The sequence below is a fragment of the Rhinolophus ferrumequinum genome, chromosome 10 (assembly GCF_004115265.2).
Source record: "Rhinolophus ferrumequinum isolate MPI-CBG mRhiFer1 chromosome 10, mRhiFer1_v1.p, whole genome shotgun sequence".
NCBI classification, from domain to species: Eukaryota; Metazoa; Chordata; class Mammalia; order Chiroptera; family Rhinolophidae; genus Rhinolophus; species Rhinolophus ferrumequinum.
Genome location: NC_046293.1, coordinates 55,676,509 through 55,704,413, shown reverse-complemented (window position 1 = coordinate 55,704,413; position 27,905 = coordinate 55,676,509). Strand labels below are relative to the sequence as shown.

The 27,905-nt window shown below is 46.0% G+C and overlaps 1 protein-coding gene across 1 annotated transcript; it reads left to right on the top strand.

Annotated features, from left to right (window-relative positions):
• Positions 1 to 1,018: 1,018 nt before the first annotated feature.
• Positions 1,019 to 25,869, top strand: TIMELESS (timeless circadian regulator). The gene is made up of 29 exons (XM_033118629.1): positions 1,019 to 1,127; positions 11,099 to 11,248; positions 11,383 to 11,536; positions 11,657 to 11,771; positions 11,864 to 11,926; positions 12,213 to 12,314; positions 12,496 to 12,651; positions 12,893 to 13,026; positions 13,224 to 13,311; positions 13,607 to 13,783; positions 14,158 to 14,375; positions 14,949 to 15,052; positions 15,196 to 15,365; positions 16,753 to 16,887; positions 16,987 to 17,138; positions 17,814 to 17,911; positions 17,992 to 18,112; positions 18,216 to 18,417; positions 18,669 to 18,814; positions 19,447 to 19,532; positions 19,623 to 19,740; positions 19,834 to 19,916; positions 20,145 to 20,287; positions 20,482 to 20,662; positions 20,748 to 20,816; positions 20,941 to 21,059; positions 22,276 to 22,501; positions 22,627 to 22,722; positions 22,855 to 25,869. Exons 2-29 carry the CDS (start codon positions 11,152 to 11,154, stop codon positions 22,926 to 22,928), a joined length of 3,627 nt encoding a protein of 1,208 aa, XP_032974520.1. The 5' UTR covers positions 1,019 to 1,127; positions 11,099 to 11,151; the 3' UTR covers positions 22,929 to 25,869.
• The last annotated feature ends 2,036 nt before the right edge of the window (positions 25,870 to 27,905 follow it).

Sequence of the window (27,905 nt, the reverse complement as noted above, 5' to 3'; positions counted from 1 at the left end):
GTTCCGTAAAGCCGCATAAACCAGTCTACATCTACTGGCTGGGTTTTGTGTTCATTCTGGCTTGATGAATCTCCTTGGAGGCCTTGAGCCACAGCAAGCTTCCAACCTAAACAAGGGATGGGTCAACCTAGAGTTTAGAAAAATTAAGTAGCTTAACTGTTCTGCCTGACATCCCCAGAGGGGTTCCTGGGCAAATGGTACTTAAGCTCCAGAGGAGCTCCACAGCAAAAACAGGAAATCTGATGCCTGGAGCAAAGGAGGAAGGGTCTGGGGAGCTGTAGGAGGTTAAAGGCTTTGACTCTGTTTTAATTTAGTTAGAACAGATCAAAGCACTCTTCAAATGGCATCTTTCTGCTTTTATCACTAGTTTTATAGTCTTTATTTTCCTTTTTTGTGTCTTTTCACTTTTCTCTCAACTGTCGTTTCATCTTCAGCAAATCTCTTGTAACTCTTCTCATATCCCAGAAATTGATTCCTTCTATTCAAATGCTTAATAATTCTGGAGATAATTAATTATTCGATTGAGCCCTATCTTCTTTTGTTGTTGGCAAATACACTCATCTCCGCAGAGGCCAGAGGAGACCCTCAACTGACAAATGAATATTTTATTGTTGATCTCTTCTCTTTTACGAGCCTCCTGCATACTTTGCAAGCTTTAAACCTTTACCTCTAGTATGACAGACACCCCCGCCCCGCAAAAGACCATTCTTCCTGGTAGCTCAATTCTGCACTTCCCAAATAAAGCCCAGCTTTTCTAAACAACCATGTAAGACTTTGAAATAATCCACTTGAGTAGGAGAAGGGAAAGAATGTTTTTAAATTCACTTTTAATAGGACTTTGAGTCCTATTATCTTAAGTCAGAAGAAAATTCATTGCGTTATGAGTTTTGACTCAATGTAGGGGATCGACTTAGATAAAAGAGTAATTGTACTCGCTTCCCTTTTCCTTATTTTATCACCAAACCCCCCTGCCCGCACGAGGTCAAAATGGACCAGCCCGGCTCGCCCCGCCCCACTCCGCACGCAGGCGGAGACTGGTCCCTCCGAGCCAGGTGGCGGGAAAGGCTGCGGCCGCGAGCTTGAGGGCCGCTGGCTCCCCGGGGATCCTGAGGACCGGCTGGGAGTGGGTGAGTGAGTGTGTGGATGAGAGGGGTGTTAGCGGACTGCGTCCCTGGGAAGCTGCGGGGCACACTTGGGAGGTGCTGAATCCCGTTTCCCGCCACACGTTTAAAGGCAGAGGGCGGGGCGCCCGCTTTAGGAGCGCACGCGCAATTCCTTACCCTGCGCCCAGGGTGGATGCCCCGGCGTTCCACGCTCGCCCGGGATGCTTCCTCATTCACCCCGCGTCGCTCTGCACATCTTAGTCTTCGCGCGGGAGTGGGGCAGTGAGGGGAAGGGGCTTGGGACCCCTGAGGTAAAACAAGGCATTTTCACTTCGGAATGTCCCATCCAGTTCATACCCGAAAAAACAGGTGTGCAGCTTGGTGGTCAGCAGGAGTTGGAATTCACAGGTCGTTTGGCTTAAATCTTGGGTTTTTATAGAATGGATTTCTCATTCCTTTTCCTCGGGTATGAGACTTAAGGAAGATACACCCTCTGCATGGGTTTGTTAGCTGGACCATCAGCCACTCATTAAGCTCCTCCCCTTCAGTCTTTCAGTTCTTTACTTTGCTCTTTATGCTGTCCCGAGTTACCTTTGTAAAAAGTCAATCTGATCATTTCAGATTAAATTTAAAACTCCCTTTGGGCCATCCACAGTCAGGCTTAAATCCGTAGGTGGGCATCCATGGCCTTTCACAGTCTGGTCCTGGCCCTCTTCCTTTTCTAAAGGAAGACTCAATTTTTAAAGCTCCCTAACATTTTCCCTATCTCATACACTTAATTAACTCCCAGACACATGGAAAGGGTGTATCTGCATTGTACTCTTTCATGCCTGGGTACCTATGCTCCTGCCATTTCTTCTACTTGAAGTTCCGGCCACTTCTCTGCCAAATGACCTCTTTCAGACTGAGCTCAGTTGTCCCTCTGAAAACTTGTATTTCCAGCCCTCCTAGGCCAAAGTGGTCACTTCTTTGTGTTCTTAAAGTACTGTACCTTCATTACCAGTGGCACTGGTACAACGCCGTAAAAGGTTCCTGAGCTCCTAACATATACTGTGAGCTGTGCTCAGTGCCAAGTGGACAGAAATAAATAGGACCGAGTTCCTGCCCTTAAGGAACTCATGTTGCTGAACTCAATGATTCCTGATTTCATGGAGTTTATATAATATTTTAGTGCCGTTTAATTGAGGATTGAGTTAGAATCACCTGATGAGCATTTTCAAAACACTCTTATCACCCACCCCCTGTAAATTTTGATTCAGTAACTAGACTGAAGATTCAAAGGTGAATAAGAAACAGTTCCTGCCCTCGGAATCTAAAGCTAATGGAGACAAACAGACATGTTAAACAATCTGTTTAAGTGTTAGGTGCAACATGAGCTGTAAATGCCATGATGGAAATCTGTTTACTGCGCAAAGACACACGGGGAAAGTGATCACTTGTGTATGGAGAAATCAGGAGGAAGTGCCATTTGGGCAGAGTGAAAAGATGAGTGGATAGACTCGAGATCGATGGAAGAAGGGCATTCCAGACAGAAGGCTATCTTGAGCTAGAAGCTTAAAGTAGGCAGATCATAAAGGACTTTGTATTGTAGGCATTGGGGGCCACTGAAACTTCAGTTTTGTGTAATAGTGCATGCTAATGATAATTCAAATAGTACTGGAGTGGAAGATAAATATTCTCCTGCCCTAGACCCCCCCCCCCCCAGTTCTCTCTAGAGACAATCACTATGAAGTTTCTTATGTATCCATTGAAGGGATTTAGGCAGGGTGGTTATATAGCCAAATCTGGTAACCATATTGTGGGTAGATTTAAGAGAACAAGGCTAAAGGCAGGGAAAGACATTAGGGAGCCGTTGCCATAATCTAAGCAAGAGATACTCAGGACCTGAAAACTAAGGCAGGAGCAATGGGGATGGAGGAGCCGGATAGGTGAGCTTGAGGAAGTAGAATTAGCCTGGGTCAGTGACCTGAGGTTATCTAGGATGACTCATTGATTTCTTCTGTGAGTAACTGAGTAGATAATGTCGGTCCCTGAGAGGTCCAAAACAGAAATGGAGACAAACTTGGGAGGGAAGTTGTTCAGTTTTGGACATGTTGAGTGTGAGGTATCTATGAGACAAAGGTATTCTATGAGACATATGCTATTCATTAGTGTAACACGGTACTGGCACCACGAGAGATCAGAGGGACAAGAGAACAGATTTGCTGGCTAGTGGCTCCAGATGGTAGTTGAAGATGTGGGAGTGGATGAGTTGCCCAAGGAGGCTGTGTAGAGTGAGAGGAAAAGAACTAAAGGCGCAGGCCTCTGGGATGTCAGCACTTAGGAGGAGAGAAGGAGCAGCCAATATGGGATCAAGGAAGGGTTTTGTTTTATGTTAGGTTTTTCTTCCCTAAGATGGAAGAGCTTTGAGCAACTCATATGGGAATGGGGCCAGCATAAAAGAAGACTGGAAGCAAATGAGAGATGAGGAACAACCTACTAACGGACAGAAAGTGATCAATCAGTCACAAATGGAAGGCTTAGATTAGAAGCAAAGAAGGCAGGGTGGAGGGTGGCCAGATGGCTCAGTGGGTTAGAGCGCGAGCTCAACAATAGGGTTGTCAGTTCGATTCCCACATGGGCCAGGCTCTCAACAAGGTTGCCGGTTCAATTGGGATGGTGGGTTGTGCCCCCTGCAGCTAAAGATTGAAAATGGCAACTGGACTTGGAGCTGAGCTGTGCCCTCCCCAACTAGATTGAAAGACAATGGCTTGGAGCTGATGGGCCTTGGAGAAACACACTGTCCCCCAATATTCCCCAATAAAGATTAAAAAAAAAAAGAAGTCAGGGTGGGCATTTGAAATATGTATATTTTTAGGCTTGGGTGGCGAGAGTTGAGAGAGGTCGTGTCTGATGACTTCAGTTGTTTCTAAGAGGAAGGGGGCAGAGAATCCAGGTGAGGTGTGGAAAGTAGTGGAGTAAAGGGGCTTGAGGATAACTGTGAAAAGTTAGAAACAGGTGTTCTTTGGGAAAAAGAGGGAGGGGAGGAACAGTAAAAAGATTTGCTGGGCCAGGCTGAGGGCCCTGCTCAGGATGAAAACTACGCATTAGTTGTGTATCGCTATGCAGGATTGTTTGGGTTTCTCCCACACATCTGAGTCAGGATTTAAGTCCCAGAGCCTAGAAAGTAGATGGTTGCATTGATCTGAAGTTGGGATCTTGCAGGGTGAGTGCAGTGAAAAGAGAAAAGATTGAGACCACACAGATGTTGATATGTAGTGCTACAGTAGTAAATGTGATCTTGCTTTGTGGGGCCCCCAGTTTGATCCTTTTGTTCTTCAACTGAGAAATCTCCAGTGGCTCCCTGGTTAATGTTCTAAACCCTTGAATTGATAGACATAGACAAGGTTTTCCTATAAAGCCGGTTCAGACTCTGCTTTCTGTTGCTTTCCTGTTAGACTCGTTTATTTGTAGTGGCTCTCTGCTTTTGCTCTGGCAGGTCTCTGCTAAATGCCCCTCCCCCCAGTTGCCTGAATCCTGTAGCCTTCTGAAGGTCCAGTTCTAATCACACTTCCTCCTACAAAACCTCCTTGACCACTATATCCTGAAAAGAGCCCTAGTTTTTCAGATTTTTTTTCCATATCACTTACTTAGAGCATGTACTGTCTTTTACGTTGTTTCTTCTATATTATGTGGGTTTTATTTCTGTGACTAAACTTTTTTTAGTACCACCACTGCACCTGCATGTTACTAGAAAAATTAAATTACTAGAAAAATAACTTCTCTAGTTCTCTGTATGAGAAAACCATATAGAATATAGGCTTTGTTATTAGATTCAACAAACACTAACGGTTAAATTGCTGTGGGATATTCTAAAAGCTTATCCTTTTTTTCTGTACTTATTTGGATGCTTGCAGACCAGCAGTGGTCCCAAGACCATACTTTGAAAAGCACTGCTTGCCATGATCTCATTTAAACCTCCCCATTTATTTTCTCAATGTACTGATAAAGAAACAGATTTAGGGGCGGACGGTTGCTCAGTTGGTTAGAGCGCGAGCTCTGGGCAACGGGGCTGCGGGTCCCACATGGGCCAGCGAACTGTGCCCTCCGCAACTAGAATGAAGTCAATGAGCTGCCGCTCAGCTCCCGGGTGGCCAGATGGCTCAGTTAGTTGGAGCGTGTCCTCTCAACCACAAGGTTGCCGGTTCGACTCCCACAAGGGATGTTGGGCTGTGCCCCCTGCAACTAACAATGGCAACTGGACCTGGAGCTGAGCTGTGCCCTCCACAACTAAGATTGAAAGGACAACAACTTGATTTGGAAAAGTCCCGGAAGTACACACTGTTCCCCAATAAAGTCCTGTTTCCCTTCCCCAATAAAAGCTTTAAAAAAAAAAAGAAAGAAAGAAAGAAAGAAACTGAGATTCAGATTAAGCCACATGCTCAAAATCACCAACTTAGTACTGGACAGAACTGGAATTCAAATGCCACGTGTCATTCTGTTCAGACTAGTGATTTCATACTAGTGATTCTCAAAGCTGGTTCTTCAAACAGGATTGGTTTGGGCAGTTTTTTTGGTTTTATTTTGTTTTCAAGAAGTGAGTTATTTTTCTATTTGAATTGCAAGTGTACTTAATATTTTATCCTTTGTTTTCCTTTGGTTCTTGCATTTTGAGGCCTATGAGTATTAATTTCAGATGAATATTGCTTCATCTGAACTATTTGGTACTTCGCTGAGTGGGAAAAATAACATCTCTTTAAGGGTCCAGATCTGCTGCGTCTAAGATGTTTGACAAAGTTCTCATCTGTCTCTGGTGAAATGTGAAAATACAATGTAATTAGTTTTTTTCCTTAAAATCAGACTTACCACTTTATCCTGAGATTTTTATCCTTAATTTTTTGGGTGTTTAAATAGTGAAAATAGAATATATAGCAATTGTGTGAGGTGTATTGGAGTGTTTGTTATAACAGCTATATCGAGATATGATTCACATACCATAAAATTCACCTTTTAAATTGTACAATTCACAGACTTTTGCAACCATTACCCACTATCTAATATTGGAATATTTTCATCTTTCCCAAAAGAAACCCCATACATACCTACTAGCAGTGAACTCCCCGTCCTCTCCTTTCCCCAGCCCCTGGCAACCATTAATCTACTTTCTGTCTCTATGCATTTGCCTCTTCTGGACATGTTATATAAATGGAGTAATAAAATGTGTGATCTTTTGTGTCTGTCTTCTTCCGGTGAACATAATTGTTTCAAGTTTTATCCATATTGTAGCATGTATCACTACTCCATTTTTATTGTCAAATAATATTCCTTTGTATAAATATACCACTTTTGGTTTATTCATTAGGTGATAGACATTTGAGTTTTTTCCGCATTTTTATTATTGTGCTACTCTGAATATTCGTGTACAAGTTTTTGTGTGGATGTACTTTTCAGTTCTCTCAGATATATACCTAAGAGTGGAATTGTGATAGAATAACTCTGTGTTTAACTTTTTTTTTTTTTTTTTTTTATTGGGGAATGTTGGGGAACAGTGTGTTTCTCCAGGGCCCATCAGTTCACAGAAATACTAGAGTTTGGGCTTTTTCAAAACTCATTTACTGTAGGAGATAAAAAAACAAAGATGAAGGCCTAAGAAAGGAGACTGTAGGCTTTGAGAGAAGAGGTTTCTGCATCTCCGATAGAAGCAGTGAACAACACTGAGTTCGCCCGTCCACCTGCTTCATTATTTCTGAAGAGCTGGAAAGGAGACCTGTGGGGCTAGGAAAGGGGATGGAAGGGAAAACCTGGAGTACAGCAGTGGCTACCTTTGCTGTTTTTATTGAAAATGACCATTTTACCAAAAGAATAAAGAACAGTGACTACCTTTATTTTTAAATATAGGATGTATCTTTACTAGTAATTTCTGAGATCTCTAATCTTCAGATCATTCACATTTTTACGTGGTTGTTGTCGTAAACATTCTATTTTATGTGCCCCTTTTTGAGTATAGACTTTTGAATTTCAGTTTGCATAATTTCTATGCTGTATTGTTTATTAATATTCCAAACTTTTCCTACCTGCTCTCCAGGTGTGTAATAGTTGGATTGTCTCCAGGTCTTTACCATTAGAGATAAGTTATCTAGAAACATCTTATTGGAGTGTTTGTTCTTTCTTTGAGTCTGTTTCTTCATCTGTAAAATGGAGGTAATTGCATCTATCACTTAGAACTGTTGTGAGGTTCAAAGTACAATAATGTTATGAAAGCATTTTATAAACTAGAGTGCACTAGGAAGAGGTATTATTTTTGTTTTTGTACAAATGATTTCCTTTGTTTTTGGGGTTATTTTCTTGGTTTATTAAAATCTCTGAAATGGGTTCACTGGTTCAAAGGGTATGACTTGGAATAATCCGTTGGTTCAAAATTCACTCATTCAGCAAATATGTATCACATGCTGTCTGTATGTCCAGCTCTATTCTGGGCATGGAGGAATGTAGCAATAAACAAAATAAAGTGAAACCTTGTCCTCACGGAGCCTTCCTTTTTTCGGGCTGGTTTATGACTTGTAGTATATAAATAGTATGTAAACATACACATCAGTGATTCTTAAGGGCCAGTCAGAGCACCACTAGTCTATAATAACATTTCTGTCACTCTGAAGTGAAATGAAAAAAGTAGGGAGTTTTTTTCATAAAGGCTTATTTATGCACCTTAAAGGAAAAGACATAGATGAGATTATATGTACTTTTTTTTAACTATTCAACTGTTTCTTTGATTAAACAGTGGTGTTAATAAATGTTAGTGGGGTTTTTAAAAAGTGTTTGTATTTTTAATATCCCTGTTATCAGTCAAGATAAGATGGTTTCCCCAGTTTGGGCGGATATATACTTGAACATGAAATTACAAAGCATGGGAACCACTGATTTTTAATTTAACTTGGTATTATCCATCACAACTTACAGTGTGCTTTTATGTAACTTAATTGAATTCTCAAAATACCATAACCATATAAGGGAGGTAGGGTAGGTATGTGTCCATTCAGGTCCTCAAGGAACAGACACTGAGGTGGAGTTAGGGGTGCAAGAGGTTTATTGAGTGTGCCTGTGATTAAAGGGGAGCAGAATTGGGGGCAGGGAGAGCCTCAGACCACAAGGCAGGTCTGATGGTCTCAGCCAACCCAGTGGGAAACTGAAGCAAGGACTGTCTGGTAGAGGAGTCCTTGTTGGACAGAAGTGGCTGGACCCTGCCCCGCGCTTCATCCTTAGCTGGAGGCATCCTTAGCGGAGACTTCGCTGAGGCGGATCGCGGAGGTGCTGTCCGCTCGTGCATTCTTTGCAGCTGAATGGCAAGCTCTTTCTTGAAGAGAAATATGAGTGGGCACCGCCCTCCCTGGCTACTGCAGTATCCTTCCCCCTATTTTCCAGATGAGGAAGCCGAGACTGACTTGGTGAAGAATAGACAGGTACGGACACGAAACCAGGACTCGGACCCCACCTTCTGACCACTGTACTGTTCTTCCTTTACACCAAGTTGTATTTAAGAGTTTTTACTGAACGTCTCCCATGTGAAAAATTTTGTGCGTTCAGAAATGCCTAAGACAATATTTAATAGAGGAGAAAAGATGTATTCTGGGTAATTAGAATGTAAAAACAGTAGTTCAGCGCTGGAGTAGGAAGTACATATAGAGTGTTTTGTGCCACCAGATCCTGTCCTGTGTAGGCCATCAGGGAAAGCTTCACGGAGGAGTGGCGTTTAAGCTGGGTCTTGAAGGTCGGATAGGCTTAGAATTTTTGGAGTTGAGGGAGGGCGGACCTTATAGAAGGAGGGAATAAACTGAGCAAAGGTTTGGAGAGCTTGAGATGGCTCTATGTCTTAGAACATGTATGTTTATGTTCCTGGAGGGTGGGGGTGGGGAGGAGGGGAGATAGTCAGAGGAGGCAAGCAAGCCATGGATCTAAGAAGTAGCAGGTTGGATGGGTATGTGGGATGCAGATACTTATATCAGATTATAAGTCGTTTAGGAGAGAAAGGTGAGGCCAGACAGACTAGGTGAGTAGCTTCTAGTTAACTACATGAAAAGAGAGTGAACTGTTTAAGTTTTCTGTCCCTGCCTAATGTTTTAATAGTGATTCCACCAGGGAGGGCTGAAACGCCTGAGAGTGCTTTTATTCCAGTTCTAATGAACAGGCCCAAGACTGCCAGCTTGCTTCATGACCCCTGGCCTGGGAGCTTTACAATACATCATCTGACCCATTTCTTCCTCTACTTTTCTGTTGCTCTGGTTTTGTCCAAACTGCAGGGGATTAGAACCTGGGTCTATTACACAACCTCTTCCCTTCTCACATCTGCAAGGATGGCTCCTTATCTGCTTCCCCTCCCCCCATTTTGGTAGCCCGGTAACAGGTAGCTGTTACCACTTGTGTTATTTTTGCCTTTCAGGTAAAGTGATGTGTAGTAGGTAGAGGTTGCGTGCTCTGCGGGGGCCAATTTTACAAATATATTTAATCTTTACTTAGAATTGGTCTACAGTGGAGGGAATGTGGGAGGATGTCAGGGAGCCTTCCAGACATGACTGTCTCTGCTGTTAGAAGACTTTTATCATTTCACCCCTTCTGGTGCCAGAATGTGATTCTGTGTCTTATTTTGAGGAGGATGTGCTGACCCAGCATCTTTATATGCAGATCTGCTGTCTGTTTTTGTCACTTTCCTAGGCTGCCACGTGGAGAGTACAGACAAGGAAATCCTTCAGTCTGGGTAGATATGAGCGTGCGTGCGTGCGTGTGTGTGCGTGTGCGCACGCGTATATGTATACACCAGTGGTCTGTCTTAAAAAGCTGGATGTATCTTTGAGGAGAGTCAGAGATTACCCAGGTCTCAGGATCTGCTGGTCCCATGAGAATGGGCAGTGAAGGAAAGTCTCCCTTCCATCTTCCTGGTCTTTCAGTGAGCTTTTTACTGGCTCACCCTTCCTGGGCTGAGCAGTCAGAAAGTAGGTTAGCACTGGGTGGGGGTAGAGGGATAGCAGAGCCTGGAGAAGTAGACCAGTTACATAAAAGCCAGGGGATAACATCAGACATTAAACCTTAGTCCTTTGGGCACTACCCATTTCCTGTAGGGGGTACCTCCGTGGAGTCAGGAGCTAGAGGTAGGTACGCAAAAGGTCTTTTTAGAAGAAGCTGCCACAGCTAAGAGCAGTATGGCTGACTGTGCCAAGGAGATAAGATTGGTTACTATTCCCAGTTTCCCAAGGAGCAGGGTAGCGAATGTAATGTGTTTGTGTGTGTCTGCATTATAGTATCAGGTTCTGAAACATCCAGGGTTCTGGCTCTGTTCTTACTTGATTATCTGATGAGGGTTTAGGGATCTTCATAAAAAGGTAGCATGCTTCAGAAAAGGAAGATGGTTCTTCTGGGAAGAGCGACAAGGAATTTAGCCAGTTCCTATTTATTTTTTTCCCTACACGTTCTATTAGATGCTGGCTTCTACCAAGATTACCAAAACTTAAGAGTAACTTGGAGAAGAGTGAAGGAGCCATCTCTATACATCCCCAGTGTCTCAGAAGCCTCTGGGCTCCTAGGATAGGTCAGATTCTAAGTGGAATCACTGTATGGTGAAAGTTTTCTTAATCCTTGTGGTATATAAGAGCTGTCGCAGTGGATGTGCACAGGCTGCAGAGCCCTCTGAGGGTGAAAGTGTCAGAGTGGGTGCCTTTCTCAAACCAACCTTTCTTTCTACTAGGTTACCTGGACTCTGAAACAGACCATTTCTACAGTCTCAGACCCAGGTTAGAGAGCACGGGGCAGGTGCTTCATTCTTAGGCTTGGAGCCTCTTTGGTTATGATCAGGTAGAAGCCTTCACTTAAAGCTTTCCCAGGGGTCGGAAACAGCACTTTCAGTTCTGACGGAAGTGAAGCCTTTGAGGATCTTGTTCAGAATAATCTGAGCATTAGGGCCCTGTTCTTTCCTCCTCTCTCTTTCATGCGGAGGCCCCTACATTTGTTACTTTTCCCTGTCTCTGCAGGCCTTGTCATGTCTCCAACTGCCTTACCTCTCTATTGCCTGGTCCACTGATGTATGGACTTGTTCATGATGAATTGTGAACTTCTAGCTACATGTAGTGCCCTTGGGTACTTGGAAGGCGACACTTACCACAAGGAGCCAGATTGTTTAGGTGAGTACCTTTTTGAGGAAAGACGTGAAAAATGTGCTTGAGTTGCATTTCTCAAACCATGGGTATGAAAAGCATGTGGGTCTGGGTGGCGCTTCTTCTAGGGTTCTGTGTAAGTATTTATTCTGTCCCTGAAGAGAGTGTGAAGGATTTGATCCGCTACTTGAGGCATGAGGACGAGACACGAGATGTACGACAGCAGCTGGGGGCAGCCCAGATCCTGCAGAATGACCTTCTACCCATCCTTACCCAGCACAGCCAGGACAAGCCTCTCTTTGACGCTGTCATCAGGTTGGTTCCTCAGCCTTTTAACTTCTACCATGTGCCAGCCTTTGGGGTTTGAGCTGATAGGTTTCAGTGTTTGTGTGTGCTGAGGAAACTTAACTTCTCCCTCCGTGGTGGTCTCCGCAGGCTGATGGTGAACTTGACACAACCAGCCTTGCTCTGTTTTGGCAGTGTGCCTAAGGAGCCTAGCTTCCGGCACCATTTTCTGCAGGTGCTTGCTTACTTGCAGGCCTACAAAGAGGTGAGGTTTTTCTTCAGAATCCCTGGGGCAGAATTTGGGGAAGGAGAAAGAATCCGAATGCGTTACTTAAGGTCCATTCCCCTGTTTTGTAGGCCTTTGCCAGTGAGAAGGCTTTTGGAGTCCTCAGTGAAACCTTGTATGAGCTGCTGCAGCTGGTGAGGGACTCTCCACTTTCCAGGATGCAAGGACAGTTAGCGCCTTGCTGCTCGTCTGGGCAGAGCCCGGGCTGGGCATTGTCAGCCAGGCGGAGTTTGGACATATGGCCCCAGTCCTTGGGATCGTAGTCCAGTCCATTGTCTGGCTGCCTCGGGGCCGCTTAAAGTCTTTCTTTTCTTTCTTTTTAATCCTGATTCTCCACTGTACCTTGGTCCACCAGCCAGGGTAGATGCCGCCTGCCTTCTACAGGGAGTCTCTTCTTCTAACTCTCCTTTTTCTGACTAGGGCTGGGAGGAACGGCAGGAGGAAGACAACTTGCTGATTGAGCGGATCCTGCTGCTGGTCCGAAATATTCTGCACGTCCCAGCCAACGTTGATCAGGAGAAGGTGAGAGGGTCTTGGGTTGTCTGAGTTCTCGTGCTAGGTTAGGTTGCGCTGCCCCTTTTCGCTTTTCTATCCTCTGACAAGCCTGGGGGCAGGAACGTTGATCAAGAAATGAGGTGGAGAACCTCCAGGCAGGGCACGGAACTGACTCACCTCCCTTCTCCCCTCACCACTCGCTGCTCAGAGGATCGATGACGACGCCAGTGTCCACGACCAGCTTCTCTGGGCGATTCACCTCAGTGGCCTGGACGACCTGCTCCTCTTCCTGGCCAGCTCGTCCGCTGAGCAGCAGTGGAGCCTGCATGTGCTAGAAATCATCTCCCTTATGTTTCGTGACCAGGTGTGACCTTGACCTCTTACTCCAGCCCCTTCACCCATGTACTTTTCCGCTGTGCAGCCAGAATTGCTCTTATAATAATGGCTGAATTCTCTGGGGGAAAGGTGGGTAACAGTAACCATGTCTTGAGTATGGAGTCCCATCAACAATCCTATTTCAGTCATTCTGTCTGTCCCCAGCAGGAGTGAACTCAGGATAAGGAATGCCCGTCCTTCTGACTATTCCCTCCTTGTTCCAAATCTAGAACCCTGAGCAGCTGGCAGGAGTAGGACAGGGACGCATAGCTCAGGAGCGGAGCACAGATGTGGCAGAACTGGAGGTGTTGCGCCAGCGAGAGATGGCGGAGAGGAAGACTCGAGCCCTTCAGCGCGGCAACAGGTGCGTGGCAGGGAGCTGCTCTAGCCACGTTCCCATTCCTTAACTATAGAATACTGAGGGCTTGGGCCAACTTCTAAGACAATGGTGACCAATAGCATTTCCTGTTGTGACTCTCTGATGTGCTGATGAAAGACAATGGGGATAAAGCTTCTAGAGAAATGAAGAATAATCCTGGATGTTGTTTTTTTTTCCTGCAGGCATTCTCGATTTGGGGGCTCCTACATTGTCCAGGGGTTGAAATCCATTGGAGAGAGGGACCTCATCTTTCACAAAGGTCTCCACAATGTGAGTATGCTCCCATATGGGGTGGGGATGCTGTATTGTGGAGTTGGGGGTGCCTAAGAAGGGTAAGCGTCTCTGGAGGTAAAGCTTCTGTCTTTGGGGGCTTACAGAGTTAGGGACAGTAGGAGAAATAGAGCCTCTGGCATTGCTGTCTTTATCTCTATCTTTGCTTAATACCAGAGGGAGAGAACTTTCTAAGAGTTTCTTTTGAGAAAACTACAGAACCAGGGATATGGAAAGAGCTGCAAGGGGAGGGTGGTGGTTAGGAGTAATTCTAATCCCCAGCCCACACCCCTAGCTCCGAAACTACAGTTCAGATTTGGGAAAGCAGCCCCGAAGGGTGCCTAAACGTCGCCAGGCTGCCCAGGAGCTGTCCGTTCAGCGCCGCTCTGCCCTCAATGTGAGACTCTTCCTCAGAGACTTCTGCTCGGAGTTCCTGGAGAACTGTTATAACCGGCTTATGGGCTTGGTGAAGGTGAGAGCCTAAGGATGGAGTAGAGAGGTGATGGGTTTGGTGGTGGGTAAGAAGGGTGACCTGGGGAGGAGCCTATAGGAGGCTGAGCCTGGAGTGTGCACTAGGAGGTGGGAAGGGTGTAGGGCGCCCCTAAGAGATGATAAGCCTGTCAGGAGGGGCGTGGGTTGTTGGCATGACCAAAAAAGTCTCGAGAGAATCTCCCCAGAGGAAGGGGACAGGAATGTGGAGAGACGTGGGGAGAACCAGAAAGGGCTGGAAATTGTGGATCCTGAACATTGTTACACTGGTGTTCAGGGTCCCCCGTGTCGTCATAGGGCAGGAGGAAATGAGAAGCCCGAGGTCATGGAATGGTCTTTTCTTCCCCTGGACGTTAGGATAACCTGCTTCAGGAGAAAGCTCAACAGCATGATGAGACCTACTACATGTGGGCCTTGGCTTTCTTCATGGCCTTCAACCGAGCGGCCTCCTTCCGGCCAGGCCTGGTCTCTGAAACCCTCAGTGTCCGTACCTTCCACTTCATTGAACAGAACCTCACCAACTACTACGAGATGATGCTGACTGATCGCAAAGAAGCTGCCTCCTGGGCACGCCGGTAAGTGGGCTGAGAAGTGGAGTCACAGTGGGCGTCTGGGCCAGGCCAGGAATCTGAACGCCTGAATTCTGGACGGCACTTTCTTTTTGGTTTCAGGGTTAAGGTGGTCAGGCTGGGGAGCGAGAACTGGCTGGGTCATTCTGTTTTGTTTTGTTTTAAGATTTTTTTAAAAAAAAATATGGCTAACACACAACATTATATCAGTGTCAGGTGTCCACCATAGTTGTTCAACATTTATACACCTAAAGATGTGATCACCACGATAAGTCCAGCAACCATCTGACACCGTGCCATGCTATCACAATACTATCGACTACATTCCCCATGCTGTATGTTACATCCCCTTGACTTGTTTTATACCTGGAAATTTGAACCTCTTATTCCCCTTCACTTCCTCCCCGCTTTTTAATTTTTCAATTACAGTTAACATTCAATATTAATAATTTCAGGTGCACAGCTGGGTCATTCTGTTTTTCATGGCACTACTTTTTGGGGGGAGAGGGGACGCAGAGGGGTGGTACTGTTTCCATGAGCCTGTATCCAAATTAGCCTCCTCTTTCCCTCATCTCGCAGGATGCACCTGGCTCTGAAGGCCTATCAGGAGCTGCTGGCCACAGTGAATGAGATGGACATGTCCCCAGACGAGGCTGTGAGGGAGAGTAGCCGCATCATTAAGAGTGAGGCCTTGGCTTGCTCTCTGATCCCAGCCTCCCCCATCTCTTGACCAACATCTCATGTTTTCCAGTCCCAACTTCACCCAACTCCTTTTCCCAAACTTTCCAGACCGGTCCTTCCAATCCTTTCTCTTCCCCATTTCTAGACAACATTTTCTATGTGATGGAGTATCGAGAACTATTCCTGGCACTATTTCGAAAGTTTGATGAAAGGTTCCAGCCCCGCTCTTTCCTTCGTGACTTGGTGGAAACCACCCACCTCTTCCTCAAGATGTTGGAGCGGTTCTGTCGGAGCCGTGGGAACCTGGTGGTGCAGGTACTGGGCAGCCCCAGGATGTGGAAAGAGCTGGGAGGGCAGGGTGGAGCACCAGGGCTCCTTCTCCTCACATTTTCTGTAGCTTAAGCTGATCTGTTAGAACTACTCGGAACTAAGAGGACAAGAAGTTTGTTGGTGTTGCCGATGTGAGTCCACTATAGTTTCCTTCTTTCCTTAGATTAATCCCTGATAGGCCATAAATATCTTAATTCATTGAGAAAACATTTATTAAGTGAATACCTACGCCGTGGTAAGCACATAGAGTATGAGGGCTCATAAGTTTAGAATTCAGTAATTGTGCTGTGATACTTCCTGGTTATGCTTCTGAAAAACTGTCGTGACATGGAAAGAGTCAGAAGGTCTGGGATTTCGTCCTGTATTAGTTACTGTCAGAATAACTCAAACTGCTCATGTCGGTCTCCAGATTACTAAAGTTGATTGTAATATCTCTCCATGAGCCTGAAAGGAAATAGTAAGTGAAAAGTCTGACACGAGAAGAAAAACTCAAGGAATTTATATCCTGGAGACACAGGGACTCTGCTTTGTAAAAAATTTCCTATGATTCTATTTGTCACAGCTTAAAATTTGATCTTAAAAGGGGCAAGTAGTATCAGGGAGACTTTCCAGAGAGGTATTTTTATACTCAGGGCTCTATTGTATCATGTTGACTATGTGTCAGATGATATGTTAGGGTTTTTTTGTAATCCTCACAATAGTACTAGGACATAGAGTGGTTAACAACTTGTCCAAGGTTTACCAGTAATTGGCTGGTATCCATAACTTAAATCCAGATCAGCTGGAGTCCAAAGCTCACACCCCTAACCTGTGGTGTGCTTAATTATAATTTCCTTGAATAGAGTCTGAACCATAAGGGCTTCATAGTTCATCCTATTTGCCCCCCAAAGCCTATGACTTGGGGGAACAGGGCAGGGGTACTGACTCACTCTCCTGCTTTTCAGGAGAAAAATTTCTAGGCTGTATTTACGTAGTGCTTTGCATTTTACAAAGCCTTTTCTTGTAGAATTTCTTATCCTTATAGCAAATCTGTTCATTCTACAGATTTCTGCTTAAGATATCACTGCTCTGGGTAATCTCTGACCCCCAAGAGATGAGTCAAGTGCTGTCTTGTGTTTTGCCATGGCATTTTATGCTCAGCCACATTCTAGGTCTTATCCACACTGAAATATAATTTACCTGTCTACTTACCTGTCTCCCCCACAAGACTTTAAGCTCCTCAAGGGCAAGGATTTGCTTCCCCGTTGCCTTTGAGTAACAGAGTGGTCACTCTGTGAATGTCTAATTCAGACATCGAATTAATTGAGAAGACATTGATGGGGAACAGGCCTCCTTAGCTCTCCTGCATCCTAACATAGTTCTTTCTCCGTAGAACAAACGAAAAAAGAGAAAGAAGAAAAAGAAGGCCCTAGATCAGCCCGTTGCTGCTGGTAATACCCCATATAGTCCAGGGGAACTGGAGGCTGTGTGGCCATCCCTGGCCGAGCAGCTACAGTGCTGTGTCCAGGTAGGTAGTTGCAGAAACTCAGTTTTTCTTGAGGGTTGTGCTCTGGGGTGGCTGTCTGGGTTTCCCTCCTCTGCTCCCACAGCCTTAATCCCTCTCTAGGATCCTGGGCTCACTTTAGACTCCATGGTTCCCTTTGATGCGGCCTCAGAGGTGCCAGTAGAAGAGCAGCAGGCAGAAGCCATGGTGCGGATCCAAGACTGTCTGCTGGCTGGCCAGGCCCCACAGGCCCTAACCCTCCTTAGGTCTGCCAGGTAAGAACCCTGCCCACCCACCCATCATCCTGGATCCAGCTCCTGGGCTTGGCAGGCAAGGGAAGGTTTTTACTGTGGTACAGGGTTCTCAGTCTTCAAAAGAGAGAAGTCCCATCAGAAGCGCTGAGACTCTATACCGAGTACTGAGTCCTGGGGAGTTATGGCCTGTCAGGGAGTTTTGTTGTTTGACAAAACAAAAACAGCACAGTTAATCGGTGGGAGGATGGGGGGAGATAATTCTATGAGCCAAAGATAGCAATCATTAACATTTCGATGAGTTATCATCTAGAGTTTTTTTTCTCTGTGTTACATATAGACATATATACACCTTCTTTTACAAAAATGAAATATTGCACAGACTCATTTATAGTATTTTTTCATTTCTCAATATATCAGGGGCATCATTTCTCATCAGATATATTTCTGTGATTGTTAAACCATTATGTGAATCTGCACATTTGTTCAACCACATGTCAAACATTGAGATTGTTTGCATTTCGTTCTTACATGATGTTCATTGCAATGTGACTTATGAGGGAAAATTTCCCTTTGCTTCATCTTTGAGGTAACAGTTTACATTCTCTTTCGGACTGACAAGTCTAAAATTCCTTCTCCCACTTCAAATTATAACTCACGTTCCTTATGGTTAAAGCCTTTTTTCTCTTTGTGTTCCAGGGAGGTGTGGCCAGAAGGAGATGTGTTTGGCTCTCAAGACATTTCCCCAGTGGAAGAGATCCAGCTGCTGAAACAAATTCTCCATGCCCCTCTTCCCCGTGAGTCTCCATTTCCTTCACATCTCTCTCCTAAGTCTTCGCTAACACCAGAGACTCAGTACTCCGCACTCTTCCTGTAGGGCAACAAGGGGCAGAGGAGCCAGGGGCAGAGGAGGAAGACGAGGAGGAAGACGAGGAGGAAGAATTGCAGGTGGTCCAGGTGTCAGAGAAAGAATTTAACTTTCTGGACTACCTGAAACGGTACAGGCCAGGAGGACCGAGGTTGTCCCACCGTGGAGATCGTGGAGCTGTGAGGATGTGCAGGGTCTTACGCTGCACCCTCTCCTTCCCTGTCTTGGTGCAGCTTTGCCAGCTCAGCCGTCATCCGGGCCTACGTGCTGTTGCTGCGGAGCTACCAGCAGAACAGTGCCCATACTAACCACTGCATTGTCAAGATGCTGCACCGGCTGGCCCATGACCTCAAAATGGAAGCCCTACTTTTCCAGCTGTCACTCTTCTGCCTCTTCAATCGTCTGCTTAGTGACTCTGCCGCTGGGGCCTACAAAGTGAGGGGATACTAAGAAATGGGGGTCTGGAGGCATAGAGGGTAAAGGGCACTGAGTGGTGTGAAGGGCTGAGAGATGAGAGAACGGTGAGGAGGCAGGCAGGCAGGCAGCCTGAGGGAGCTGCCTGGGGGAGGACAGGAGAGAGGCTGCGTGAGCAGGGGGCATCTGGGGACAAGCGTAGGCAAGGTACTTAGAGGGCCAGGTGTGTGAGACATTTAGGCCAGGCCTCACAGCAGCCTCCCTCTCCACAGGAGCTAGTGACTTTTGCCAAATACATCCTGGGCAAGTTCTTCGCATTGGCTGCAGTCAACCAAAAAGCCTTTGTGGAGCTGCTGTTCTGGAAGAACACCGCTGTGGTTCGAGAGATGACTGAGGGCTATGGCTCCGTGGATGGAGGGTGAGCTCAGGGATGGGGAAAGATGGGCAGTAGGGGTGGGAGACATGGTCACAGAGTGTCAAAGCCGGAAGAGCTCAGGTTAGTTAATGTAACCTTTCTTTCCCTTTCATAGGTGAGAAAATAAGCCCCGAAGGCGAAATGCTTTACCTAAGGTCATCCAGGAGAGGAATGGGACTGGAGCCTAAGTCTCCTGTCTGCTCTAGTTTCCTTCTCCAGCCTTCATGGGGAGTCAGTTGGGAGTAGGGTGGCCGCCCAAAGGGAGAGTCTATATGTGCCCTGTCCCAGAATGTGCTGGAGAACCATAAGGACCATAAGGATTCATAAAAATATTTGGCCTCTTTCTCTTAGTATCTCTGCTCTTCTCCATTCACACTTCTTTTTCCCATAATGGTCTCAGTCCCTGCAATGTCAGGTTCCATAAATCCAACCTGGAAAATCTCTAAGTTTGACTTTTGGGTTCTTAAGAGGGAGGAGAGTGAGGGGAAGGTGGCACACCTTAGGCCTGTGCTGGCTGGCTTCTTTGAGGCACCTGGGTCATCTTTCTTATCCCTTTTAGAACTGACCAGAGAGGGCCTTTGGTCTCCTCTTTGGGCCAACAACCTCTACGGTCTCCTTCCCCTTCCCCCATTTAGATCTTCTAGTCGCAAACCCCCTATGTGGAGCCCGGAGGAGGAGGCCCAGCTTCAGGAACTGTACCTTGCCCACAAGGATGTGGAAGGTATGAGGCCTTGAGAGCTGAAGAGTTTATGAGGAGGGCAGCCTGAGCTCCAGGACCCCTCTTTACTGCCTCACTCCTCCTCCACCTCAGGTCAGGATGTGGTGGACACCATCTTGGCACACCTGAATACTGTTCCTCGGACACGCAAGCAGGTCATCCACCATCTGGTACGGCTGGGACTGGCTGACAGTGTCAAGGACTTCCAGAGGTAGAGAGAGGCACATGCTCGGGAGGGAACTGAGATGGGGAGTCCTCTGTTTATTGCCTCGGCCCCCTCTTGCACTGATAACTCCCTAAACAGGAAAGGAACCCAGATTGTACTATGGACAGAAGATCAGGAGCTGGAGCTGCAGCGGCTTTTTGAGGAGTTCCAGGACTCAGATGGTAAGTGAGGTAGAAGCTCAGGGAACCTCTGCGATGACAGCTAGGTTATCCATTTCTTTCCCCTGCCTCCTGTTCCCAGGTAAGGCTATCCCATCCCTTCCGTCCACTTAGTATATTTGTGGTATCAGTTTTGAGTGACTCAAGCTAGCTTCTTTCTAAAGACCTCTGATTTCCTTTACTTCCCTTTCCCCTACTGCTCCTGGGTATTCATACTTTCCCTTTTTATAGATGTTCTGGGTCATATCATGAAGAATATCACAGCCAAACGCTCACGGGCCAGAATAGTGGATAAACTGCTGGCTCTGGGGCTGGTGGCTGAGCGGCGGGAACTATACAAGAAACGTCGGAAGAAGTTGGCACCCTCGAGCTTGGTAACAGTCTTCCTCTCGTTCTGCTGGCATGGGCCCATTCTCCCTGAAGTGCTCCTTAGAAGTAGCCCACCCAGATTCTTCCTGCCTCAGGCTGTTCTGACTAGGTCCCCACAGTGGGGTAGTCAGGAACCAGAGGGCGCCACTAAGTTCTCATCTTGTCTCCTTTTTTCATTTCCTACCTCACTGAATTTTAGCCTAATGAAGAGGAGTCCCTGAAAGATTTTTGCCAAGAAGGTATGGAAGAAGAAGAGAACCTGCCAGAGGAAGAGAGTGAAGAGGACGAAGAGAAAGAGGAGGGTTCAGAAGCAGAACAAGCCCCCCAGGGTAGCTCAATTCTTTCAACTGAAAAGCTTGGGCAATGCCTCCATCAGGAAGGTGAGGCCTTGGGCTGGGAGAGGTGTCTCAGGCAGATGAGGAGTTGGGTGTATGGGCCAATTATAAGTTTTCCTCCTTCCCTTAGGCTTTTCAGCTCAGCTTCTATGGCTCCACAACTGCCTAATTCGAGCAGCAGGTGATCGGGAAGAGGATGGTGAGTGGGTAAATGATGGTTTCAGGAAGACTGGGGCACTGGAAGCTGCTGGCAATCTGGTCATGGGACAGATAACCAGCTCTTTCCTCACATCTTCACCATATGACTTTTGACCCTGTTCTAGGCTGCTCCCAGGCAATTCCATTGGTGCCGCTGACAGAAGAGAATGAAGAAGCAATGGAAAGTAAACAATTTCAGCAGCTGTTGCACAAGCTCGGGGTTCGGCCTCCTGCCTCAGAGCAGGTAAATACACCAATTACAGTATCAACCATGGCATGTTGGTGCCATTTCAAAATATATCTCCTCTTCATTGCAATTGCCATTTCTCTCCTCATTTCCTGTCATTGCCGACCAAGACTCCTGCAGCAGCTGTCATGCTATTCTTTCTGTCTGCAATCTCCCCTTCTGCTAAGTCCACCCATGCTGTCCCCTGAGTTATCTTTCTAAAAGATAGCATATTTTTTGTATCTTTTTTTAAATTTATTTTTATTGGGGAATATTGGGGAACAGTGTGTTTTTCCAGGACCCATCAGTCGTTGTCCTTCAATCTAGTTGTGGAGGGCGCAGCTCAGTTTCAAGTTCAGTCGCAGTTTTCAATCTTAGTTGCAGGGCGTGCAGCCCACCATCCCATGTGGGAATCGAACCAGCGACCCTGTTGTTCAGAGCTCACGCTCTAACCACTGAGCCATCCAGCTGCCCCTCTAAAATATAGTTTTGATTATATCACTCCCCTGTCCAGAGCACTTGATGGTTCCCCACTGTTTGTAGGACAGAGTCCAGAGCCTCTGCATGGTGTGCCTGACCTCGGCCAGTCTTTGCAGCCTCACGGCCACCCCACCCACACACCTGCCTTACACCGTCATCATCCTGGATGACTTTCCATCCTCCCAAATCAGGCTTTTTCATGCCTCTAAATGGTCAGTCATGTCAGTGCCTCTATTGGAAGGCTCCAACCACACACACACACACACACACACCACCCATCTTCCTGATGACCCTCCACCCAACCTTTAAGAGTCGTTTCAGTTGTCACCTCCTCAGAGAAGCAGTCCCTATCGCTTTCAACGCCTGAAGCAAAAATAATCACTTTGGCAGCTTTAATTTGTTCATTCCCTTGGCATCGTCCCAATCCTATGGTGTTAGACTACATTGATTCTTTCTCCCACTAGATTGTGAGTTCCTTGAGAGCAGGGATTATATCTGATTTACCTATTTAGATGCCCAGGTTTCATTCATTTATTCAGTTAACAACTATATTTACTGGGGACCTCTGAATGTAGTAGTCACCATGCTTGGCATCGGTCATGTATTGGATAAATAAGCAGTAAGTTGAGTTCACAGTCCTATGGATCTTCACCAATGCAGGGTCATATTTATTCAATGAATAATAACAAAATCTGATGACCTAGAGGCTGGTCCTTTTCCACTGCTCTCATGTTCAACTTCTCTGCCCCTGTAGGAAACCTTCTGGCGAATTCCAGCCAAGCTGAGTCCCCTCCAGCTCCGGAGCTTAGCAGCTTCTTTGCGTCAACCAGAAGAAGAGGAAGAGCTTCAGCCAGGGCCAGACCCTAACGGTCCTGGAGAGCAAGGCCCCGAGGAGAAGCACCAAAAAGAACACCGAGCGAAAGCCCTGATGGCCCTCTCGTTGGCCCGAAAAAAGAAAGCGGGCCTGGTGTCCCCAGAGGGTAATGAAGGGCCTCTTAGCTATTGAGTACCTACCGTGTGCCTCCGTGTCGATCTAGAGGCTGATAGAGTATTTTGAGAATATGAGGGCCCAGTTCCCTAATTTTATGTCTCATGGTCATTGCAGAGGAAGGTGGGAAAGAGCAGCTGAAAGTGGCACCCAGGAAGCGACAACTGCTGGACAGTGATGAGGAACAGGAGGAAGATGAGGGGAGGAGCAAAGGTAGGGAATCTGACCTACCTTCTAACCTCTGGCACCCTTCTCTTCAATTCTGGGGATAGATGCTACCTCCTCCTTCCCCTTTCACATGTATAGAAGATAGTCTTTGTCTCCTCACCCCTGTCATTCCCACAGCACCAGAGCAGAGAGCTCCAGGAATCCAAAAGAAGCAACGGTTTCAGATTGAGGATGAAGATGAGGATGACTAAAGAGCCAGAAGCCTAGGGGTAGAGAACGACCTGTTTTTAGGTGGTGAATTGGGAGAGTCATACAGGACCCAGGAACTCCTCTTACTGGACAGAAGCAGTAGAGTTGTAGGATTTTCCATGGATTTAGGGTCCAGGAAGTTCAGGCAACAGTGTTGGACCCCTCTGCAGTCACTTCTGCCTTCTCCCATTTTATCAGTATGCCTCAGTAGTTCTCAGGAGACTTACTCCACTTCTTCTAGGAACCATTTATTTGGGTTACTGGTGCCCCTTAGCAAATGAAAGGAGTGAGTGAAATACAGAAGGCCCCTTAGACCCCTCTTATTGGTCTGTTCCTTTTGGCTTTCTACTGGAGGTGGGTCACAGCACCAGTTGGGGAACTTTGTGATGTGACTCTGTTTTTAAAAGGCGCACCAGATGCTCCCATCCTCATTTTCTTTCCTGTGTTCACCCCCTAGACACCAGATTGAGCCCATTTCCTGCATTTGAGGTGGGGTTGGGGTGCAGTGCTCTACAGATGATACGTGTTTGGTTTGGATTAAACGTGTAAAATTAAAAGTTGCCAATTTGATCTGACTTGCTAATCTACGTATCCCAGCCCTCCACCTGCTATGTTCTTGGAAGAAGAACTTTAACTGTTAAGAGTTAAAAGAGACCATCAGCCTTCCCTTTTCTCCTGCTTTCCCTAAAGAAGACACAGAAAAATATTCTCTCCTCAAGATCCTTTGTCTAGGATAAATCTTTAGGGTGACAACAATATAGAACAGGAAGAAACAGGAGCTGCAAAGGGAGACAAAGCCAGTTTGTCAGCATGGGGCGGAGAGGACAAAGTCTAGGCAAAAAGGAGATGGGTAAATGTTACAATTGTCATGTACTTCCTTGTTCTTGGAGACCATCAGTTTTATGGCTCTTGTGTGTCCAGCTGAGGTACAGTAAAGGTGAGATTCAGAATAGCCATTCAGATCAGGTAAAGGGTGCGTTACTTTGATATCTTGTTTTACCTTCCACACCCTAGAATGAATGTGTTTGGTTTGTGCTTGGTATTAAATTAAACATGTGAAGCCATGTCCAGGGTAATTGAAGGTTCTAAGGGCTAAGACACTTCCTAGCTCTGACCAGTCTTGGTGTCTCTTCTTCCCCCACTTCCCAACCCGAGCACTGCTTTTTTCCAGCAGGGCTGTTCCTGTGAGCCATGCTGTGTTGCTCCATGATCCATGCTGTGTTGCTCCTTTGCTGTGTCTTGCTGTCCTCAGTGGCTGCCTTTCTTAAAAAAAAAAAAAAAAAATTGCCCCCAAAGAGCTGACCTTCCAGCCCTCTTTGAAACTTCCAGCCCCAATTTCTTCTACTTTCTCTTAAGTATAGACCATTTAGTGTGATTAGGCACAAGAAGTATTGCTATCCTTTTCCATTTATTTACCAAGTACTTTTCAAATATTTAAATAAGAGGAATAAAAAGCGATTCATATATATTTGTATCACAGCCATCTGATTTCTCCTCACTCTATGTCTCCCTGGGTCTCTGACTTGCAACTAGAATGACAGTGTAGGAGGGAGAAGTAGATACTGTCAAAAGAAAACTTGTGCTATTGTGTCTGATAACTGGCCAACTCTGATCAGTCTGTACATGTGTCAGTTCATGTCTAGGAAGAAGACACCTAGGTGGAATTAGAAATGTAAGATATTTATTGGAGGAAATGCCTTTCAAGGATAAAGGGAAGATAGAACAGGCATGGATTTGGAGGGTATAGACAGACAGGATGACAGACACCTATGAAAGAAGAAAGGGAAAAGTTTCAGTGCTGCTCTCAAAATCTTGGCCAGGCTGGTAGTTAGCCCCAAGCAAAGATTACTTGATTGAGGAGTCTCGTATCTGACAGGCATGGGCTGGCCCTAGTACCTTCCACCAGGCATTGGCTCAGAGCAATCTGGAGAGAGTGCCATTGGTGTGAACTCGGCAGAAGATCCTAAGGAGTAGAAGCCTAAGGCTGTCAGCTGAATAGACTCCTCATTACGTGTTCTCTTGAAGGAACATCTAAGTGGAAAACACAGTACAAATGTGAAAATGTTTGCCATAATCGTGTCCCTTACTGATCATAGAGGCAAGAAGCCATTCCCTTTGTTTCCCTCCGATGAGACAGCACTGGGAGTGGAACAACCTACGAGGAAGGCTCACATCTCACTAAGTGGCAGTCTGGGGTTCTCATATTTAAGTAGAAAGTGGAGCAGAGGAAGTTCCTGATAACTTGGGACTGGGAGAGGCCAAGTAGTATCAATTGGGTTCCATCTCCCCCTCATTTCATGGGTGCTAACCTAAAAATTGCCTGGAGATAATGGATGAATGAAGCAGTCTGTTTTCTAACTCCACTCTAGCAGCGCTCTGATCCTTTCTTGCTACATGTTACACGCCATGGCTACTACTTCAGTTGGAACCCAGTGAAAACCCTGATGTTCTTTCTCTCATCATTGGGGTCCCAGCCACCATCTGCAGACCCCTGGTTCTTACAAACCTGGCTCCTGAAGTTTCTGTCTGGCTTCATCCACATGGCCTTTCTACCCAGGATCTAATAGGCCTGACACTGAGGGGAGCCCTGGAGCAAGCTGACTACCAAATTGACACCTCGCTCTGCAGCTTCAGCTCTGTAGGCTGGGTGGGACATGGGACAGCCACATCCCACCCATCAGCTGCAAGGAGTCAGGAATGGCAGCAGCACAGGGAGGAAGAGTGCCATGTGGTACGTTGGCCTAGGGTACTAATGAAGTTACTTTTATGTCCCTTATTTCAGTGGGAGACCAAGCTGATGGGGAATAGCAATTAAAAGTAGCACCCAAAATTTTTAGGGCAGTGAAAGTATTCCATACAGTACTGTAAAGGTGGATACATCATGTGCATTTTGTAAAACCCATAGAACTATATGATGCAAAGAGTTAAACCCTAATATAAACTATGGACTTAGGTAAATAATAATATGTAATAATAAAATTTAAAAATAATTGTAACAAATGTACCACACTGATGTAAGATGTTAATAAGAGGGAAAATCTGAAGGGTTGGAGGAAAAGGAATATTTGGGAACTGTCTATACTTTGGTCAATTTTTCTATAAACCTAAAACTACTCTAAAAAATAAACTCGATTAATTAAAATAAGACCCCCAAAAACCCAGCACCCAAGAAGTGACAACTGATGGGAATAGGTGGAAGATGTGGGCCGGAGCAAAGGTAAGAAGTCTGACTTGGGGGACATGCCTTTTTCTTCATCCCTCCGTCATTCCTCAGTTCTGGAGACAAACTTCCCTAACACTTTCCTTCTCCTCTACCATATTTGCACAGTCTGTCTACCCTGTGATTCCCAAAGATCTTGAGTTGGAAATTCGAGGAATTTCAACAAAAAGGCATTTTCATATTGAGGTTGATGACACCAACTAACAAACTGGAGGAGGAGATAGGCCCAGCTATGGATGGTGAACTCAAGTCAGAAATGGGAGAATCTGAAGGATCCAAAGCTTTCCTGGGCTGTACAGAAGCAATAGTCTTGAGGTTCCCCATGGATTTAGGATCCAGGAATTTCAGGCAACAGTGCTGGATGCGTCTATATCCAGTTCTCCCAGTTTTTGGAGCGTAGCTCCAAGGATTTACTCCTCTTGTTCTAGAAACTTGTTTTTTTCCTGATTTCTTGTTAGGGGCCCCTCTTGGGACTGAGAGGAGTAAGATAGGGAGAGGAACCAAGGGCCCCTTTGGCTGTCTGCCAGAAGTAGTTTACAGCACCAGAAAGGAACCTTTATGGCACAATGATTTATGGACTTTTGTACCAGTTTTAGGCACCACATGCCATCGTTCCCTATTTTCCAGACTGCAGTTTCTCATCTAGACCCCTAGGTGAGAAATGGAACCCAACTCCTATGGTTTTGATGCGGGCTTAGAAAGGTACTATCATGGTAATGCATGTGTTTCATTAGGGTATTGCACTGTAATTAAGGTAAAAACGGGGAAAGTTGCTTTGATTTGGTCTGACTTGCCAGTAGATTCTATTTTCCCATTCTGTTGTCACACAACAGCCTAGCCGATTGTCTCCTCCCCCCGCCCCCCCCCCCCCCCCCCCCGTGTCTTTCCTTAAGGAAAGAAGAGTGTGAGACTGCATCTCTGGGACTGTATATTATATATTTCTCTCTAGTCTCCAAAAGACGGTTTGCAGCCAATGAGGAGTAAGATTCCCCACGGGGGGGTGGGGGATCAACTCAAGCCAGGCGGAACCCCGTGGAGACCCCCATGAACTGCCTTAGAAAGATCTGGGAAGGGGCCTTGCCTCCCCTCCCCCTGCCTGGGAAAAGCCACTGCTGACTCTGGCTTTTCCCTCTCACCTAATTGGGAGAAAAGTCTTTAGAGCGATAAGATTAAGCTCTCTGCTGAACTCTGTAAAACAATTAAGACATGTGATATGTGTCCCTTAAGGGAGTCACATACCTCACCTCAAGGACTTTTCTGCTTCGGCTGTTTGGAGACCAACATAATTGGTTTGGGTTGTTTCTATAACGAGATAAATGAGTCTCACAGACCGTGCCCAGAAACACTGTTACTCCCTTGTATGTTTATCAATAAAAAACACCAGTCTTAATTCTGGGCTCCAGTCTTTCATGACTGTGAGGCCCCTGGCCTTCTGAGATTTAACTGTATTAAGTCTCTGTTTCTTTCTTTCTTAAAAACTTAACCCAAGCCGCCCCTTCTCGCACCCTCACTGCCCGTGTTGCGCTGGACGTGACACCATTCCTCTAGCTGATGAGTTCATTGAAAAAAAACTTGAGGTCTCCTACCCAGAAATCATTGGTATCTCTGCCTTTCCCCTCTGCTTCCCCAGAAGATAGAGGAATTTTTCCTGATCTAAGTTTAGGTCTAGAGAAATCCTTAGGGTGACAGAGATAAGGGACAAGAAAAGCAACCACAAAGAGGAAGACCTGCTTGTCAGCATGGGGCAAAGGTGACGAGG

Bases quoted from the DNA above. Each gene is read 5' to 3' on its own strand.
- TIMELESS (XM_033118629.1), top strand. From the start codon at position 11,152: ATGGACTTGTTCATGATGAATTGTGAACTTCTAGCTACATGTAGTGCC. The intron at 17,139-17,813 runs GTAAGAACCCTG...TTTGTGTTCCAG, and splicing joins ACCCTCCTTAGGTCTGCCAG to GGAGGTGTGGCCAGAAGGAG. The intron at 19,533-19,622 runs GTATGAGGCCTT...CCTCCACCTCAG, and splicing joins TGCCCACAAGGATGTGGAAG to GTCAGGATGTGGTGGACACC.